The 15,600-nt window shown below is 41.8% G+C and overlaps 1 protein-coding gene across 1 annotated transcript; it reads left to right on the top strand.

Moving 5' to 3' along the window:
* Positions 1-2,142: 2,142 nt before the first annotated feature.
* Positions 2,143-14,980, top strand: LOC104496480 (receptor-interacting serine/threonine-protein kinase 2-like). Its single transcript, XM_010139604.1, has 11 exons — positions 2,143-2,294; positions 4,505-4,658; positions 4,856-5,011; positions 5,145-5,293; positions 7,074-7,123; positions 9,404-9,565; positions 10,311-10,396; positions 11,965-12,033; positions 12,873-13,041; positions 13,925-14,077; positions 14,676-14,980. Exons 1-11 carry the CDS (start codon positions 2,143-2,145, stop codon positions 14,978-14,980), a joined length of 1,605 nt encoding a protein of 534 aa, XP_010137906.1.
* The last annotated feature ends 620 nt before the right edge of the window (positions 14,981-15,600 follow it).

Here is a 15,600-nt window from a genome sequence, read left to right as displayed (position 1 = left end):
AAAGTGTCTGGGATAAAAATCATTCGGAATGGCAGAGCTATTGAAAAAATGGCTTTGGTACCAAACTTGCAATCCGGAAGGTAGAGAGAGACTTTGTAATCTGTAATTCCCCAGTGGTCCCATATTCCATGATTAGTCCTTCCAACTGGTTTAGGAATCTTACTAGCACTGGAGAAATAAGAGACTTTTCACTTGAGGGTTAAACTCTTTTGAGATTACCAGCAAATCACTCTAAGCTGGGGTGTGGAAACAGATGCACAAACGCAGGTGTAGGGACAATGGTGCTTGGCATGTCATGGTTCGTAACACGGGAAGATTGAAGTGGATTTCATTTTGTTTTTAGAAGATCTCTAGTTAAACCAGGTTTTGCAAAACCAAAACAGGAGCTGATGATTAGCTTTCATTTTTATCTAAGTAGTCAGTTAGCAAGAGTTTAAAAAACTTACAGCTTTACTTGATTTAATCTCAAATAAAAATGGATACTCTCTAGGTTTAGATCCTATATCTATTGTTTGATTTTCCTTGTACTATGTTTGGCCTTAAGTAAAATTCTTTTGGCTATTTAAATGATTATTTATTGTAGTATCTAATACAAATGCGACACGGTTTTGCTTCTGCCAGCCTATTTATTATCTCCTTTAAATTTAGGATTGGCGGATTGGTGTGGTCTGTCTTTAAAGGATTAATGGCTCATTTGGAAATTTATCTTCACTCAGAGCAATCTTTTCAAATTTCATGAAACTTTTTTAACCTGTCAGCCTCACACCATATTGGATTTACCCTTTAAGGAAACTCTAAGTGAAGCAGCTAAGGCAGCTTTTGCTTTCAAAATACAGTAATCTAACAAAAAGCAAAAAGTTCAGCTGTGCTTTCCTATCAGAGCCAAATGCTCTTAAAGCTGAACTGGTAAATCAGCTGCTGAATCTTTATTCACATTTTGATTGTGGTTAGCTGCAAAACTGAGCTTACTGTACTCCTCCAATTGTGAATGTGCCTCCATGGTGCAGCAGAGATACTGAGATGAGCTGAAAATAAGCTGGTCATGAACTAGAAGCAGTTCAGCCATGAGCATAGCCTAATTCATCTCCATGGTTTTGCTCCTTTTTCACTTGTGGAGAACGAGTGATCTGCTCAAAGACAGAAGTCTTTCAGGCCTTCTGCATGCCAGGAGCTCTTTTTGTAGAAGGACACAATCCACACTCAACAGCCCTTACTGGTTACTTCAAATTTTTGGCCCTGTTCAGTTCTCTGAGGGGACCCTGGCCCACTGGACCCTGAAGGGAGTATTCCAGTTTGAGTTCTGACTCACTCACCACTGACCTTGCAGTAATCCTCACCAATGGTCTTATCCCATCTGTTTTCTTGGCTTGCTTGTTTTCCTCTTTCCCCACTGACTTTTGGTTATCTTTAGTTTACTGTAGCTTCACAGATGTAATTAAAAATGTTTCTCATGTAGTAACGCAGTGATGCTTTGCAGAGGTTATCTCTAAAACCGCATGCATGGCCATGCAATGTGTCTGGGACATTCAGATGGCCCTAGAGAGGTACTGATGGAGAGAGGAGTGGCCAGATTAGTGGCTGCTATAAAGCACAACTCACTTTAGCAGTCTTGCCAGCATACAGCAGCAAGAAATTTGCCTTTTACCTTGTTTTTGCATTCATATGAGGATGTTGTATTAAAGTATGCAAGAACGATGCAGAACACACTGACGTGAGTTACTGAATAATTTCCTTTTTTATGAGAAGTGGGGAAACTGTATTTGTCTAGCATAGAACTGTAAGATACTAGTTTGTTGTCTATGTAATTCAGTATCACTTTAAAATCACATTTTATATTCTAAATAATGGCCCAACATTTCAAAGTCATCAGATGGAAATCATAATGAGCACTTAATTAGCACCTTGTAGGCTCAGATGGACAGTTACGGTCCAGACACTCCTGTTCAATTAGTGCGGTTTTCCTGCCTTTATAAGGAAAGCCTGACCCAGTGGTAGAAGGAAGCCTGTGGGATTAGGGTAGTCGTTATTTGGGATGTAAGGGGTAGTGCAGCTTCACTGTGCTTTGGCAGTAGTGACAAAAAGTAGTTCTCAAAACCTTTTCCTTTTCTGCCATTTTTTTCCCCTCAAGCCAGCCATCGAGAAATGGCCAGATCATTACCTGCAGTAGCCCAGGAAGATTTGGAGAGCTTTACCCTGACCAGGACAGGCTCAGGCTTTGCACTCAAAGCTTTTCATATCTCCTGGAACTCTTACATCTCTGTGAAGCTGCTGACCCACCGGGACACCTCAGAGAGGTATGTGTCTTATTTGGCCAAGCAACCACACAGGTGGGCAGTGCAGACCTGCAGCGATGGCCCCAGAGTGAACCGTGGCATGACCAGATCGTCTGATCCCTAAACACATCTCCATTCCTAGAAATCCCGACTAGCCAAGCAGTTACTCTATGACCTTTTACATATTTTTACAAAAGTAGAGCTTAATCCTGAAGTTGTTAATTATCTCTACTATAATAATGTCTACAAACCCTCATCAGTAATAGCCAGCATGCTATGGGATTGCATCTTTCTGGAGGTCCCTGGAGAGATCTCCGTTGAATTTAGTCTAAAACAGCACATACAGGTGCGAGGAAAGAAGTGGGAGGAGGGAGGGATAATGGTCAGGGTTGCAGGGCAGGGAGATGCGTACATGTCCTAATTAGAAAAACAATTGAGCGGTAGCTAGGTGTCAGCCTGCTGACCAGAAAATTCCAGTCTGCAACAAAAGCATGGACAGTTTCCCAGAATAACCACAAGCTACTTTTGAAGAAGAGGCACCAAACTCTTTTAGGGAATGCACTGACCTGACTCGATCCAAAAAACAGTCTGATGTGCATCTATGGACTGGTTCCCCTTCTTAACTGAGAATGGTGCCGTTCAGGTGGCTTTTGTTAGAAGTGAAATACAAAAGTGTCCTACTCAAATACATCGTGTTTAACTCATTCCATTATAAAGGTGGGGTGGGGGATGATGACAACAAACAGTATTTCACACAAATATTTTTAAATTGACAGTTTAAATTGTCAGTGATACTTCAAAAACCAAATGCTGCCAGAATTTGGGGAAAAAAATTTTAAGGTGGGGTTTTTTTATGGTTGGTGGGAGGATTGCTTGGTTTTAGACAACAGGAGTCCAGCAATTTTGTAATCCGAACAAATGTTATTTGTTTGGTAGCTTGTTTAAAGAAAAAAGTTTCCTCCATCCACTGTCATGTTTTCTTCAAATTAAACAAACAAATCCCAAACCAAAATAAAGTCACAGAAATCAACATTTTACTTTGCTTTGAATGTATCAGACTATCCTGATTCGGCACCTTTTCACTCAGACTTGGTCCCTAAAAGCAAAATAGTGGCTTTAGTTTTCTCTCTCCTACCATCCTGAGCTCTTGTTTACACTACACAGCGTTTAGAAAAGCTGGGAGAACAAACCCTGTTTTATTCTGGCTGCAAAATGTTTATCTGTGCGCTGAGGATAAATATTTAGATTTGTGGAAATAAGTGTTATAACAGGCAGAGCTGTAAATTACTTCCTGTGATTAGTTCACAGGCTTGTGAATCAACATAGTAAATATAGAAACCAAAACGGAAGTCTCAATGTAAAGACTAGTTAGAATAATAAGAATGAGCTCCAGGTCTGTTGAATTTTAAATTAATTCCAATGAATTTTTGGTTCATAAGTACAACAGAAAAGAGATAGTCAGATCTTTAAAATCAAACATATAGTTAATAATTGAACCTGTAGTAGAAGTTCAGTTGTTTCCATGAAAATGCATAACTGAATTGATGCTTCAGCGTTTCCTGCGCACGAAGGTGTAACTGTTTGACATTGTCAGACAACAAAACTTTGCTCTTCTGACGATGCTCAGAGCAAAACTTTGTTATTCTCTGCGGATAAACTCTGTTTTAATTCAGCTCTACAATCCAAGCACAGATGAGCCTGAATCAAATTTGGCCAAGTCCCAAGTGTGGCACCACTTACAAGAAACCTGAATCTGGTTTCACTTCTCTATCACATTATGACATGCTGCATCATTTGTGTAACATGGTCCTATTAGATAAACATGGAAGATCATGATTTCCTTATAAATGTGGATCTCACTAATAGCAAAGGGATACAAGACATGTTCTTGGACAGTAAGGGGGGAAAAAGCTGATTTTTCTTAATCTCGCGTTCCATGCAATTCAGCTCGCTCCTGCCTTCGCACTTCAGTCCTGCTTGAAACTGGGCTCTTATGTTCATCTTAAAGCATCCAGAGGTCTTTGACATTGTATTAGACATATACATATACAGGGGATTGCTTTTTTCTTAGAGTTGTTTGGAGGATGATATAATTCTACCAATAAACCCAATATTATATTTGCTTGTGTTCAACCCTATGGTTATCTCTCATTTCCATAACCCACACTGTTTAATCTCCAGTTGAAATTCCCTTTGGTTTAACCTGTCTCTAATACTTTTTTTTTCCACAGGGAGTGGAAGTTGCTGCTCCAGGATATAACAAGTGTCAGACACTATGATTCTGAACGTCTCCTGCCTCCTCTTGGCATCTACCAGTACCACGGACTTGTGGGGATAGTGACTGAATGGATGAACAACGGATCCCTCCACTCGCTCATCCATGAGGTATGTAAAAAGTCATCTCTTATGTGACAAAGCCAGTTATGAGGTCAGTCAACAGAGAATAAGCAGCGTGTAAATTACGGGCAGTAGCACAGCTGATCTGTTCTTTAGCTTCTGGACTGTACTCCTGTTGACCATCAAATGAAAATGTGAATAGTAACAATTCCACACCAACAAAACCTGTTTTTTGTTTTACTTAGCGTCAGCTGTACCCAGAACTTCCATTTCCCTTACTCCTAAGGATCCTTTCGGATGTGGCCGAAGGGCTGCATCACCTTCACAGCTTCAAACCCGCTTTCTGCCACTGCAGCCTGAAACCTTCCAATGTGCTTTTGGATAGACAGTACAGAGCAAAGGTAGGAGCCGCTTCTTTCGGCCTGTTAATGTAAAATCCAGTGATTGTCCTATTGCTGCATATGTTTATCCTAAGAGCCACCATTTAATACCAGGTATTGTTACTAAAATTTCCTTTTCCTCCCTTCTCTGTAGATATCAGATTATGGTCTAACTAACTGGAGGAAACAGCAGCTGAGGTCAGACCTGCAGAACTGCCATCAGAGAAACCGCCAGGACTTAGTGTACCTCCCTCCTGAAATACTTGAAGGTGGCCTTTCTTCCCAGGAAGGGGATATTTACAGGTGAAGGGGATTTCTCAGGGCAGATCCATATCTAGTCCTTGATGATACTTTCTACAGTGTTACCCAAATACACCGTAAAATGCCAGGTCTACATAATCCATAGGGTAGTATTCCACAAGAGGCAAATTACAGCAGTGCATTAAAATTGAAATTACCCGTATTTGGTGAATCGTATACCAAGGTTAAGAACTGTTCTCAAAGTTCATCATAGAAATAATTACATAATGGACCTAAAATGTTTAAAGGGTAACATAGGTGCCAAAACTTTCATATACGTTTATACACCTAATAACTACTTCACAAAATTTCTAAGTGGATGTGTTGTTGGCTTTAGTTTCAGGAGGAACTGTGTATGTCTAGATGAGGCCCAGGTAAAAAGGAGACTTTTCTCTCCATAGTGTCCCCTTAAGGTCCTATGGAATCTCTGCTGGAGTAACTTACTGAGTCACACGAGCAAAGCATTCATACTTCTTAACAAAGTGATTTATACAAAGGAGCATTATTACCTACTGCCACAGGACCCTTCTGGACATGTTACATGCTTTGTGGTTGCCTCAATAAATAAGACAACCTCAGACTGCCTGTATGGACATACATGTTCACAACCGGCACGCAGAGCCTCTGGGCTGACATTACAGGTAACTGTGAGGCGTGACCACTCTTCGCTTCCAGAGCTTTTAGGGAAGCAATGGATTTAAACACCCACTTCGTTGTCACAGAGGCAGGCTCAAAGATGAGTTGATGCAGGAGACCTCTAAATGTTGTGACTGATCTGAATTTATGTATAAGCACAAGATTTTTGTGCGGGAAAGGTTGAGGCTCGCTTTGGGGTCACATAATTCATTTTCCATTCTGTCATTCTTCTGTAATTTAAGATGCTCAGATGTGACTCAGTGCCTGAGACAGGCACATGTCTAGACAGCGGTGCAACAGAGAAAACAAAAGTATGTGTCATGTAAGAAACATGAAGGACATGTAAGTTACATGTATGTCCACATGACATTAATACTTTCCTGGAGGGTATTTAAGTAAAAGTGCTTTTAGATTTTATGTGGAAATAGGGCAGAAGAGCAGGTTCTTTTAAATGTTGTAATTCAGCACTATGGCAAGACAGGAGTAAGCAGATGCCTTTACCCCAGCACTGCCTTGTCCCTTTTCGACTACTTTGCTCTGCCCCCGCGTCCACAGCCTGCTCTGCCCCCGCAGATTAAGCTTTTGAACAAACAACTATATTCTATACCACGTGAGCTGTGGGTTATATACGTAGATCTGTGGTATCACTGGAATACGTCCTAGGATGTTAGACAAGGAAAAAGGTATTTGGAGCCCCACCAAAATTTACAGAGAAGAAAACAGACACACAGTGGGTTGGAATCAAGTTTGGGGAGGTTAAGTGATGTGCTTGTCAGTACCTGCTGGGAAGTCCAGCTTTTTCAGTTGCTATCTACAGTACTTGAAAAAAAAAAAGTGATAAAGGAGAGCAGAAGGTTCTGAAAATCACGAGAGCAAATGGAGATAAGGTGGTAACCTGCAATGTAATTCTTACTAATCCTGAGTTTAAATTTTTTTTAAAAAAATTAATTCCAATTTCTTATTTTAGAAGAACAGCTTAGTTGAAAACTGAAACTTAATAATGCAGGGGAAATTACCTCAGCAAATTAGGGAAGACTTGGACAGACTTTGTCTTGAAAAACTCCTTTCTCTTAAACCAATAAACTTGCTCTAGGATATGAGAACATAGGTACGGGTTGCAAACTAATGACTGGTCTTTTTTTTTCAGTTTTGGAATGCTGTGTTGGGAGAGCCTAAGCAGACGGAAACCTTTTGAAGGTATTTACCTTAGTTCATGTCAGACTTTGTGTTGCCCTAATCATTTCCACACATGCATTTATTGCAGGGAAACTACACAAACTGCGCTGTCTACTCTGATGTTCCTTTGCCTCCTCTTCCTGTTACAGCACAAAGCTCCACATTATGGGATATAAATGATCTTTCTGAAGGGCAAAGGCACGGCTTTGTAGCCCACTTGTACCAGCTCTCTGCGATGTTACTGAGCTGGGTTTTAAAGAGTAGCTCTTTACACTTGACAGTGGTTATTTTCAATTCAGGGAACGATTCGGTGACAAGCAGCTAACTGGATGCATAGAATGCTCTCTCTTAAAGTTGCTGTGAGTTTCAAATCCCAATAGAGAAATGCCAGTTCATGTTGAATTCTCTTAAGTAAGCAGGGAATCAAACCTCCTTAGGGGAAAGCGTGAAACAGTTTGCAAAGCGTTGCCACAGTCTAGGTGAGGTCCCTGTCTTGTGGAGGTGGGGATCAGTGAAAGGCTTCTTTGCTGTGGGGTCCGTTCTGCATGGCAAAGCTGGTAGAACACCACCTGTATCTTACAGGCTGAGCACCTTTTAGAAATGCTGCACAGAACAGGGTCCCAACGTTCAAACAGCTTATGGCTGCCATCTCGTGGCTGCTCAAAGGAGATTGTTTTTGTGCAACAGGAGTTATATTCTTATTGCAGGTGTAAGGCTTTCCATAAAACTGTGCTTAGACTATACCCATAATTACACGTACTCCTGAGGGATCTGTGCCTGTAGTTTACAATGCTTTTTTTTATGTAGCCATTTGTGAGTTGTTATTTGAACAGAGTTCTTTGGACAGAGCCCCTTAGTATTGGGGGTCTGTCCTCTTCAATATCCTTATCAACGATCTGGATGAGGGGATCAAGTGCACCCTCAGCAAATTCGCAGATGACACCGAGGTGGGTGGGTGCGTTGAGCTCCTGAAGGTCAGGAAGCTCCACAGAGGGGTGTGGACAGGCTGGATCGATACTTTTTTTTATGTAGCCATTTGTGAGTTGTTATTTGAACAGAGTTCTTTGGACAGAGCCCCTTAGTATTGGGGGTCTGTCCTCTTCAATATCCTTATCAACGATCTGGATGAGGGGATCAAGTGCACCCTCAGCAAATTCGCAGATGACACCGAGGTGGGTGGGTGCGTTGAGCTCCTGAAGGTCAGGAAGCTCCACAGAGGGGTGTGGACAGGCTGGATCGATAGGCTGAGGTCAGCCGTATGAAAGGCCCGGTGGCTGTGAGTAAACAGCCGACTGAAGATGAGCCAGCAGTGTGCCCAGGTGGCCAAGAAGGCCAACAGCATCATGGCTTGTATCAGTACTGGTGTGGCCAGCAGGAAAAGGGAAGTGATTGTCCCCTGTACTGGGCACTGGTGAGGTTGCAACTTGAGTTCAGTTTTGGGCCTCTCACTCCAAGAAGGATGCTGAGGTGCTCGAGCGTGTCCAGAGAAGGGCACAAAGCTGGTGCAGGGTCTGGAGAGCAAGTCTGATGAGAAGCAGCTGCAGGAACTGGCGTTATTTAGCCTGGAGAAAAGGAGGTTTAGTGGGGAGACCTTATTGCTCTCTACAACTACCTTGAAAAGTGGTTGTAGAGACATGGGGGCTGGTCTCTTCTCCACATATCTTCCATATATCAAGTGACAGGACGAGAGGAAATGGCCTTAAGTTGTGCAGGGGACATCTAGGTTAGAAATGAAAAATTTTTTACAGAGAGGGTTATTAAGCATTGGAACAGGCTGCCCAGGGCAACTACCTTGAAAAGCTGGTCTCTTCTCCACATATCTTCCATATATCAAGTGACAGGACGAGAGGAAATGGCTTAAGTTGTGCAGGGGAGATCTAGGTTAGAAATGAAAAATTTTTTACAGAGAGGGTTAGGGTCATTAAGCATTGGAACAGGCTGCCCAGGGCAGGGGTGGAGTCCCCATCTCTGGAAGAGTTTAAAAGCATGTGGGTGTGGTGCTGAGGGACGTGGTTTAGAGACCCTGGCAGCGCAGGGGGAATGTTGGACTTAATGACCTTAAAGATCTCTTCCAACCAGATGATTCTGTGATTCTTTGTCCTGAAATGTCCTCTTGCAATTAGTAGCTATAGTTATTGTTAAAGGCTACCGTATCTATTTACAAGCATGTTAATGGATTTTTGCTTTTAAGGAAGCAGTCTTCGTTCTAAAATGCACAAAATGACTTATGCTGATTATCATTTTAAGAGAGTTCTGAGGTCTTCAATTTTTTTTGCAGTGAAATTTTCCTATAAATTGCAGGTCAAACATCCCTGCTGGAAGTTTTGAGAGGAATCCGCAGCAGTTTGCGGCCTGACCTTTCCGAAAAGTTCATACCAAGCAATTTACCTGAGAGGAATAGACTATTGCACCTCATTGCTTCGTGCTGGCATCAAGAACCAGACTACAGACCACGCGCTGCAGGTAACATTTGGGATTTGGTTTCTTTGCCAGGTTTGTTCTGGAGGCAATCTTGCTGGGAGCATTGCTCTAGCGCTCTACATCAATGACAGGACAACTGAAGTGGAAGCAGTCTTTAGATCAGCAGAGCACTGTAGAGGGTTTTTCTATCTGAAGCTTCCTACCAGAAATGGCTTATTTATCTCCAAAGTTGTCTTTAGTATAAAGTAAAAGGGAGTAAAAAGGGAGGGTTATTATCAGCTCCACATACTAATTTAACAAAGATCAACCTGTCTTCAGCATTTCTTGATTCCAATGCATGACCACGTACCTTTGAAGTGTGCCAGCATTGTTTATTTTAGTGGAATTGTTATGTTTATCATCTCTCTCTAAAAACATAGCCAAGAAATGTTAAAATTGTGATATTTGAGGACTTAGGAGCAAATTTTCAAAGTTGAAGTGCTGAGGAAGCAATTTGTCTGTAACTTTGTGATAGAGTTTACAGTTGTGTATAAATCTTTTGCAAGTAAGTTCACTACATCTATATGAACACCTAAAATCACATTTTCTTAATGTGACCGTAACTGCTCTTTAAAATCAGTCTGAAAAGGAAACCAAGGAGAGATGTGAGCTGGAAGTTGTATTAAACTAGTTTCGTCTAGTTCATCCAGCTACTTAACAGTAAAGTTAGCTGCAATATGCTAATGCCTAAATATGTGCACGCTTTGGTAGACAATGTGGTATTGAAAATGCTTTATTATCCCTGCAGAATGTGTAGACCTGCTAAATGGCATTTTGACTACTATAAATAAGGAGGCTATTTCCACCGCAATCTACAATCTGATGGATGCAAAGGTTAGTGTAAAATTAAGTTTTGTTCTCTTACAAGGACATTACTTGATGCTTTCAATTGTAATCCCTGCGGTCCAAAACCAGGAAAGGCACCCCAGGTTCATTCAGGAATTGCAGAAAACAGATACTGTGAGGTTCTCTAGAAACTGTCAGTTGCTACCTGTGATTATGAAAACATGACAGCTTCTTTCCAGTCACCAGCTGTGGTCAGACTGGTAAGCCCACATGCGTGAGAATCAGCCTCAAGCAGATCAGATTAGGGTTAAAACACCCAAAACCTGGACAGCGTTTGTACCTGTTGTAGCAATACTGCAATATTAGTACTAGCATTTTTGTTCACTGCTTCTAAATTGACATCCCAGAGCAAGACACTGCTTGTCCTAGGGTCTTAGGAGAATCAGCCTCAAGCAAATCAGATTAGGCTTAAAACACCCAAAACCTGGACAGCATTTGTACCTGTTGTAGCAATATGCAATATTAGTACTAGCATTTTTGTTCACTGCTTCTAAATTGACATCCCAGAGCAAGACACTGCTTGTCCTAGGGTCTTAGGAGGGTTCTCTGATACCACAGGAATGGCTGGGGGACGGCCAGCCCCTGAGGGAAACAGCTAACTCCCTGTATGTCTACATTGCCATGGGAAATCTGGCACGAATCTGACTCTCACAAATACAGCTGTACTCTATCTAGTTAACTTAGAGTGGAGCAACTAGTGACACCCACTTCAGCCCTTGCACAAGTCTTCTGGCTTCATCAGGACTTAGGCAACCCACGCTGTGGTGTTGGTTTCACTGTTGTGTTTACGTTAGTTGTTTATTTTAATGCATCCTGGATTATTTCTACATGTTGCAATCACAGACTTGATTAAAATGTTTCAGTAGGTGGCATAGTTATCATCCAAGTCATTTTTACTACTGATGAAGGTAATTTAGGATTGGACTGCCAAGTACTCTGTAATCTAATGCTTTGCTCTCCCTTGAGCAGAGCAAGGTTTTGTTTTTCTGTTAGCTGAACTAGCAAGGAGCACTATTTATTGTTCGAACAACTGAACTGACTGTGAAAATGCTTCTGGACTTGAAAATTGACTGATTCATAAGAGTTGATGTATTGAAACTAAAAAAGAGTTTAACAAACCTGCCGCAGGTGTACAAAATGGACAAAAGTTACAAGTATTGACACATGCTTATTGCAGACAGTTTGGTGTGCTAAACACAGGACAGCCCTGCTGTTCGGAGACTCCAAGGAAAACATGTTATAGCTAGCCCAGTGTGTGTGTCCCTCAATACAGGGCTATTTTCACCTTCCCCTGCATGATTCAAAACTGGGTTTTTAAAATAAATTTGAAACAGCAACAGGGTAGAGCTGTGTCAGATTCGATGCCCACTTACATGTGTGAACATGCAAAATTGCTCTGTGCAATTCACTGTTGCTATAGATCAGCGTACCTTAGAGTAGAATGCACATTGTCAGGATGAATTGTTAGTGTCAGTATAAATTCTTGCTGCTGAGAACTGAGAATTGAACAAAACATATGTATATTTACTAGGGTTACCGTGGCTTTTTTTTTCCAGGAGACAGCACTTAATGCATGCAAAGGTTCAGAAACATACACATTGCAGACAGGCATGTGCAATTCAGAGGTGAGTACACAGCATGAGACTACTTCATAAGCTGCTTGCTTCTCCTGCCAATACTGCAGAGCAAAATGTCCCTAAGCAGGATAACACCATCCAGTTAACTAACAACTCACTGCTTTACCTTCTTCCAAGCAGCTGACTTTGATGCAAAAACAATGCCCTCCACTTAAAAGCTGCTTTGAACTTCTCCTCTTGAAGAGGGCCTAATGAAATTGCAGAAATTTAACCTTTCTAGCAGCGCGTTCAAAAGGATGGCTGGAGAAAGTCCTAGGCTGAATTCTAGCACTTCCAACCCGTTTCATTAGAACCAAGCCGACTGCTTTGTGGCAACTGCAAAACGCAGTTAACTCCCACTTTCAAAGTGATTTTGGCACTTGTGGCAGGCCTGCCAATCCTGAAAGATACAGAGATGGAACTGAAGCTTGCAGCCTGGATCAGAGCTACCTTCAAACAGCTCAAGGTCTAGTGACACCAAGGCTGCTGGCAGCCCAGGCTGCAGAATCAGTGCCTGCCAATCCTGAAAGATACAGAGGTGGAACTGAAGCTTGCAGCCTGGATCAGAGCTACCTTCAAACAGCTCAAGGTCTATGGCAGCCCAGGCTGCAGAATCAGTCTGGAACTGCAGTAAACCCTGGGACAACTAGACTACAACCCGTGCTGCCACACTGATCCAAGGGAACCAGTTAAAGTTAAAGTGTGTCTGTAGGCTCAACAACACCACACCCACCCCACCCTACCCGGTGATACTACTGCCTTATATCCCAAGAGAAAACTGCTTAGAAAAGGTTTTGGAATAGAAAGCTTCCAAGAATATAATTCTCCTCTATTTTGATCTTTTTCAGATCATCTGTCCACAAAAAAACCCCCATTTAATCCTCAAGAAAATTCCTTCTGTAGTGCCAAGCCCATCAACTATTCTACTTGATAGCAGTGCAAATAACGCAAGAAGAGAAAATACTCCTGAGACGGGTCCGTCAAATACTCTCCCACAGAACGCAACAACAAAGAAAGGTATCTGCCTTGAAGCACACTTGGCTCCAGCTATTCTAAGAAAAGGATAAATATTACCAACTGTTCTGTGTATAAATATTATTTTCCATGTAAAATTGTACAGTACAGCTGTGTCCACTACTGGTATCATCTGAAGCATGAACTTGCTGCAGAAAGAGATACCACAATACCTTTTGATTAACTGCATAGATTAAAAAGCCTTTTTTGCTGAATTTTTTCTAGAACCCTGACCTGTAATATACAGCCTGTTTCCCTTGCACATCAAATGTTGCCTGCTGCTTTTGACAGAACAGGTCTCTCCTGGAAACCACACTGCCTTGTGTCACCAGGATTAACTGGTTTTTCTGAAACTTGCTAATAAGAAAGAGAGACATGTCTTAAAAAGCCTCTGTGGCTGGGGTCATGTGAATGATTCCCAGTCATCCTAAACAACTTCCTTTGTCATCCCAATGTGGATTTATCCTATCAAGGTGTTCAAATTTGTGTTAAGGGATCTATTTCCTCAAAAGCTTCTTCTGTATTCCTCATGCTTTTGGATACGAAAGTTGAGCCACAGGAAATCAACTCACTTAGAGCAACACCTGCATTTCCAAGCATTTTAGTTCTGATCAATAGCCATCATTCTTACGGACAGAATAGAACATTCCATAACTTCAGAACCAAATTCCTACAGACAGTTTGAAAAGGTCAGATGTGCATAGTAACACATGCCAAAATATTCCTAGGAATAATAACACTGTATTAACAAGGGCCCAAGAAGCAGCTAGTAATAAATAAGTGCTCTCAAATTAATCTTCAGTTCCAGTCTTCTGCAGAGGGACATAAGTATAATGTTGTGGTTCAGTTCAAGGGGCTCATCTTACTAATCTTAAACTTCTTCTAGATCACCCAGGCTCTGGCAGCAGAAAATGGAGCTCCTTTTGCACAATTCCTTTATCTGGTTCAACTGCAGGCAAAGAAAGCAGTCAGCATAACGACCCACCACTGGCTCTCAAGCACAGACCACAGCCTACGCAGCCCAAACAAGCCATGACAGGTAAGACACCATTTCCAGTTGGACGTGGCAAAATTCTGCTTGGCCAGATCTTAGTAATTAAACTGTTTAAAGTTTGGAGGGACAAATCTCTAAATTTTGTGCACGTTTTCAGGTATTTAGTATAATAACTCCTCCAAGCTTCATACAGATGTCTCGCAAGTCTTGTGTATGGCTGGGTCTCCATTCTCAGAATTTCAGGCACTGGCCCCTGAGAACACTGGCTTGTTCAGAGCCCTGCTACCCTGAACTACCTATGCCTGTCCTTCCCCTTTCTACAAAGTTTTCTTCTCTATGTTGAGCCAAGCTGCTTTGCATAAAGTTTGATACTGATACCAGATGAACAGCACAAGACCTGAGAATCTCCTCCCCTCACACGATCAGAGCACTTAATCTTTAGAAACACTTCTTCTGTAATTTATCTTCATGAGTTTTGAACAAAAGATAAAAATACACCGGACTTGTTTTGGACAAAGAATGCAAATAAACTAACTCTTCCTGCTCCTTTCCTCTTTTCTGGTGTTGATGCTATCACTTACTAACAACTTCTGGAAGAAGAGAGCACCTAGTTTATCTCATTTTGTTTCTTTTTTCTCTCCAGATCCTTGCTGCAAAGGAAACTGCTGTCAAATACTAGCCTGCCAGAGGCAGACCATACTGAACTGCATGACAGAAGGACGCCTCAACCACATCCTCGACGTCCTTCGCTCACAGCAAACGCTGTCCCGAATGGATTATGAAACCATCACCTCCTACCCCACAGTGACTGGGCGTGCTCGGGCTTTGTTGGACACTTGCCTTTGCCTTGGAGAGACTGCAGCACAGGTTGTAGTGTCTATACTTTCAGTGACCAAATGTAGCCCTCTGGGACAAGGCAGCCCTTGCCCAGCTGTCCTTCTAAGGTGAACAGGCTGTGACTTTTTTTTTTGCTGTTTGCTACATGCATCAGAGCACCAGTAATTTGGAATGGCAATGATTCATGCTAATTCCTCATAACCCATTGACTGAAGTCCATCCTTCCTACAGCCCATGATTTTAGTCCTCCTGTGGAAAAAGCTAACTGGATTAAAAGGTCACGCAACCACTGCCTGCAGAAATTACTGAGACTGCTATAACGAACTGTAATTTGGACCTCAGAGATGGGAGGAGTGTGGTGTGTGCCAGAGCAAACACAGTTCAAGTCAAATGACACCTTATTTCCTTGATTTTTTTTTTTTTTTTAGAAGGGAGGAAAATGGATCATGACTTTTTGAAGGTCATACTACGGAAGGACAGCTGTTACGAAATCCTTCCAAATAAGGATGGCAAACAACAGGTTATTGGATGAGGAGAAAAATCTTACTTCCTTTTACTGAGATCATATCTGAGCCAGCTGTCAGAGTGAAAGGCTTAAGAGACTCAGGAAATATTTCTTCATGGGTGAAGAGGGCCATGCGTAAGACTCAAATTTTATATTATGCACATAAACGATTTTATTATCACTCACAAATGGTCGTATGTGCTGAAAATGGAGCACTCAGAGCACC

Source organism: Buceros rhinoceros, unplaced genomic scaffold (assembly GCF_000710305.1).
Source record: "Buceros rhinoceros silvestris isolate BGI_N320 unplaced genomic scaffold, ASM71030v1 scaffold597, whole genome shotgun sequence".
NCBI classification, from domain to species: Eukaryota; Metazoa; Chordata; class Aves; order Bucerotiformes; family Bucerotidae; genus Buceros; species Buceros rhinoceros.
Note: the sequence above shows the minus strand (reverse complement) of the source record. Positions and strands in the feature narration are given on the sequence as shown.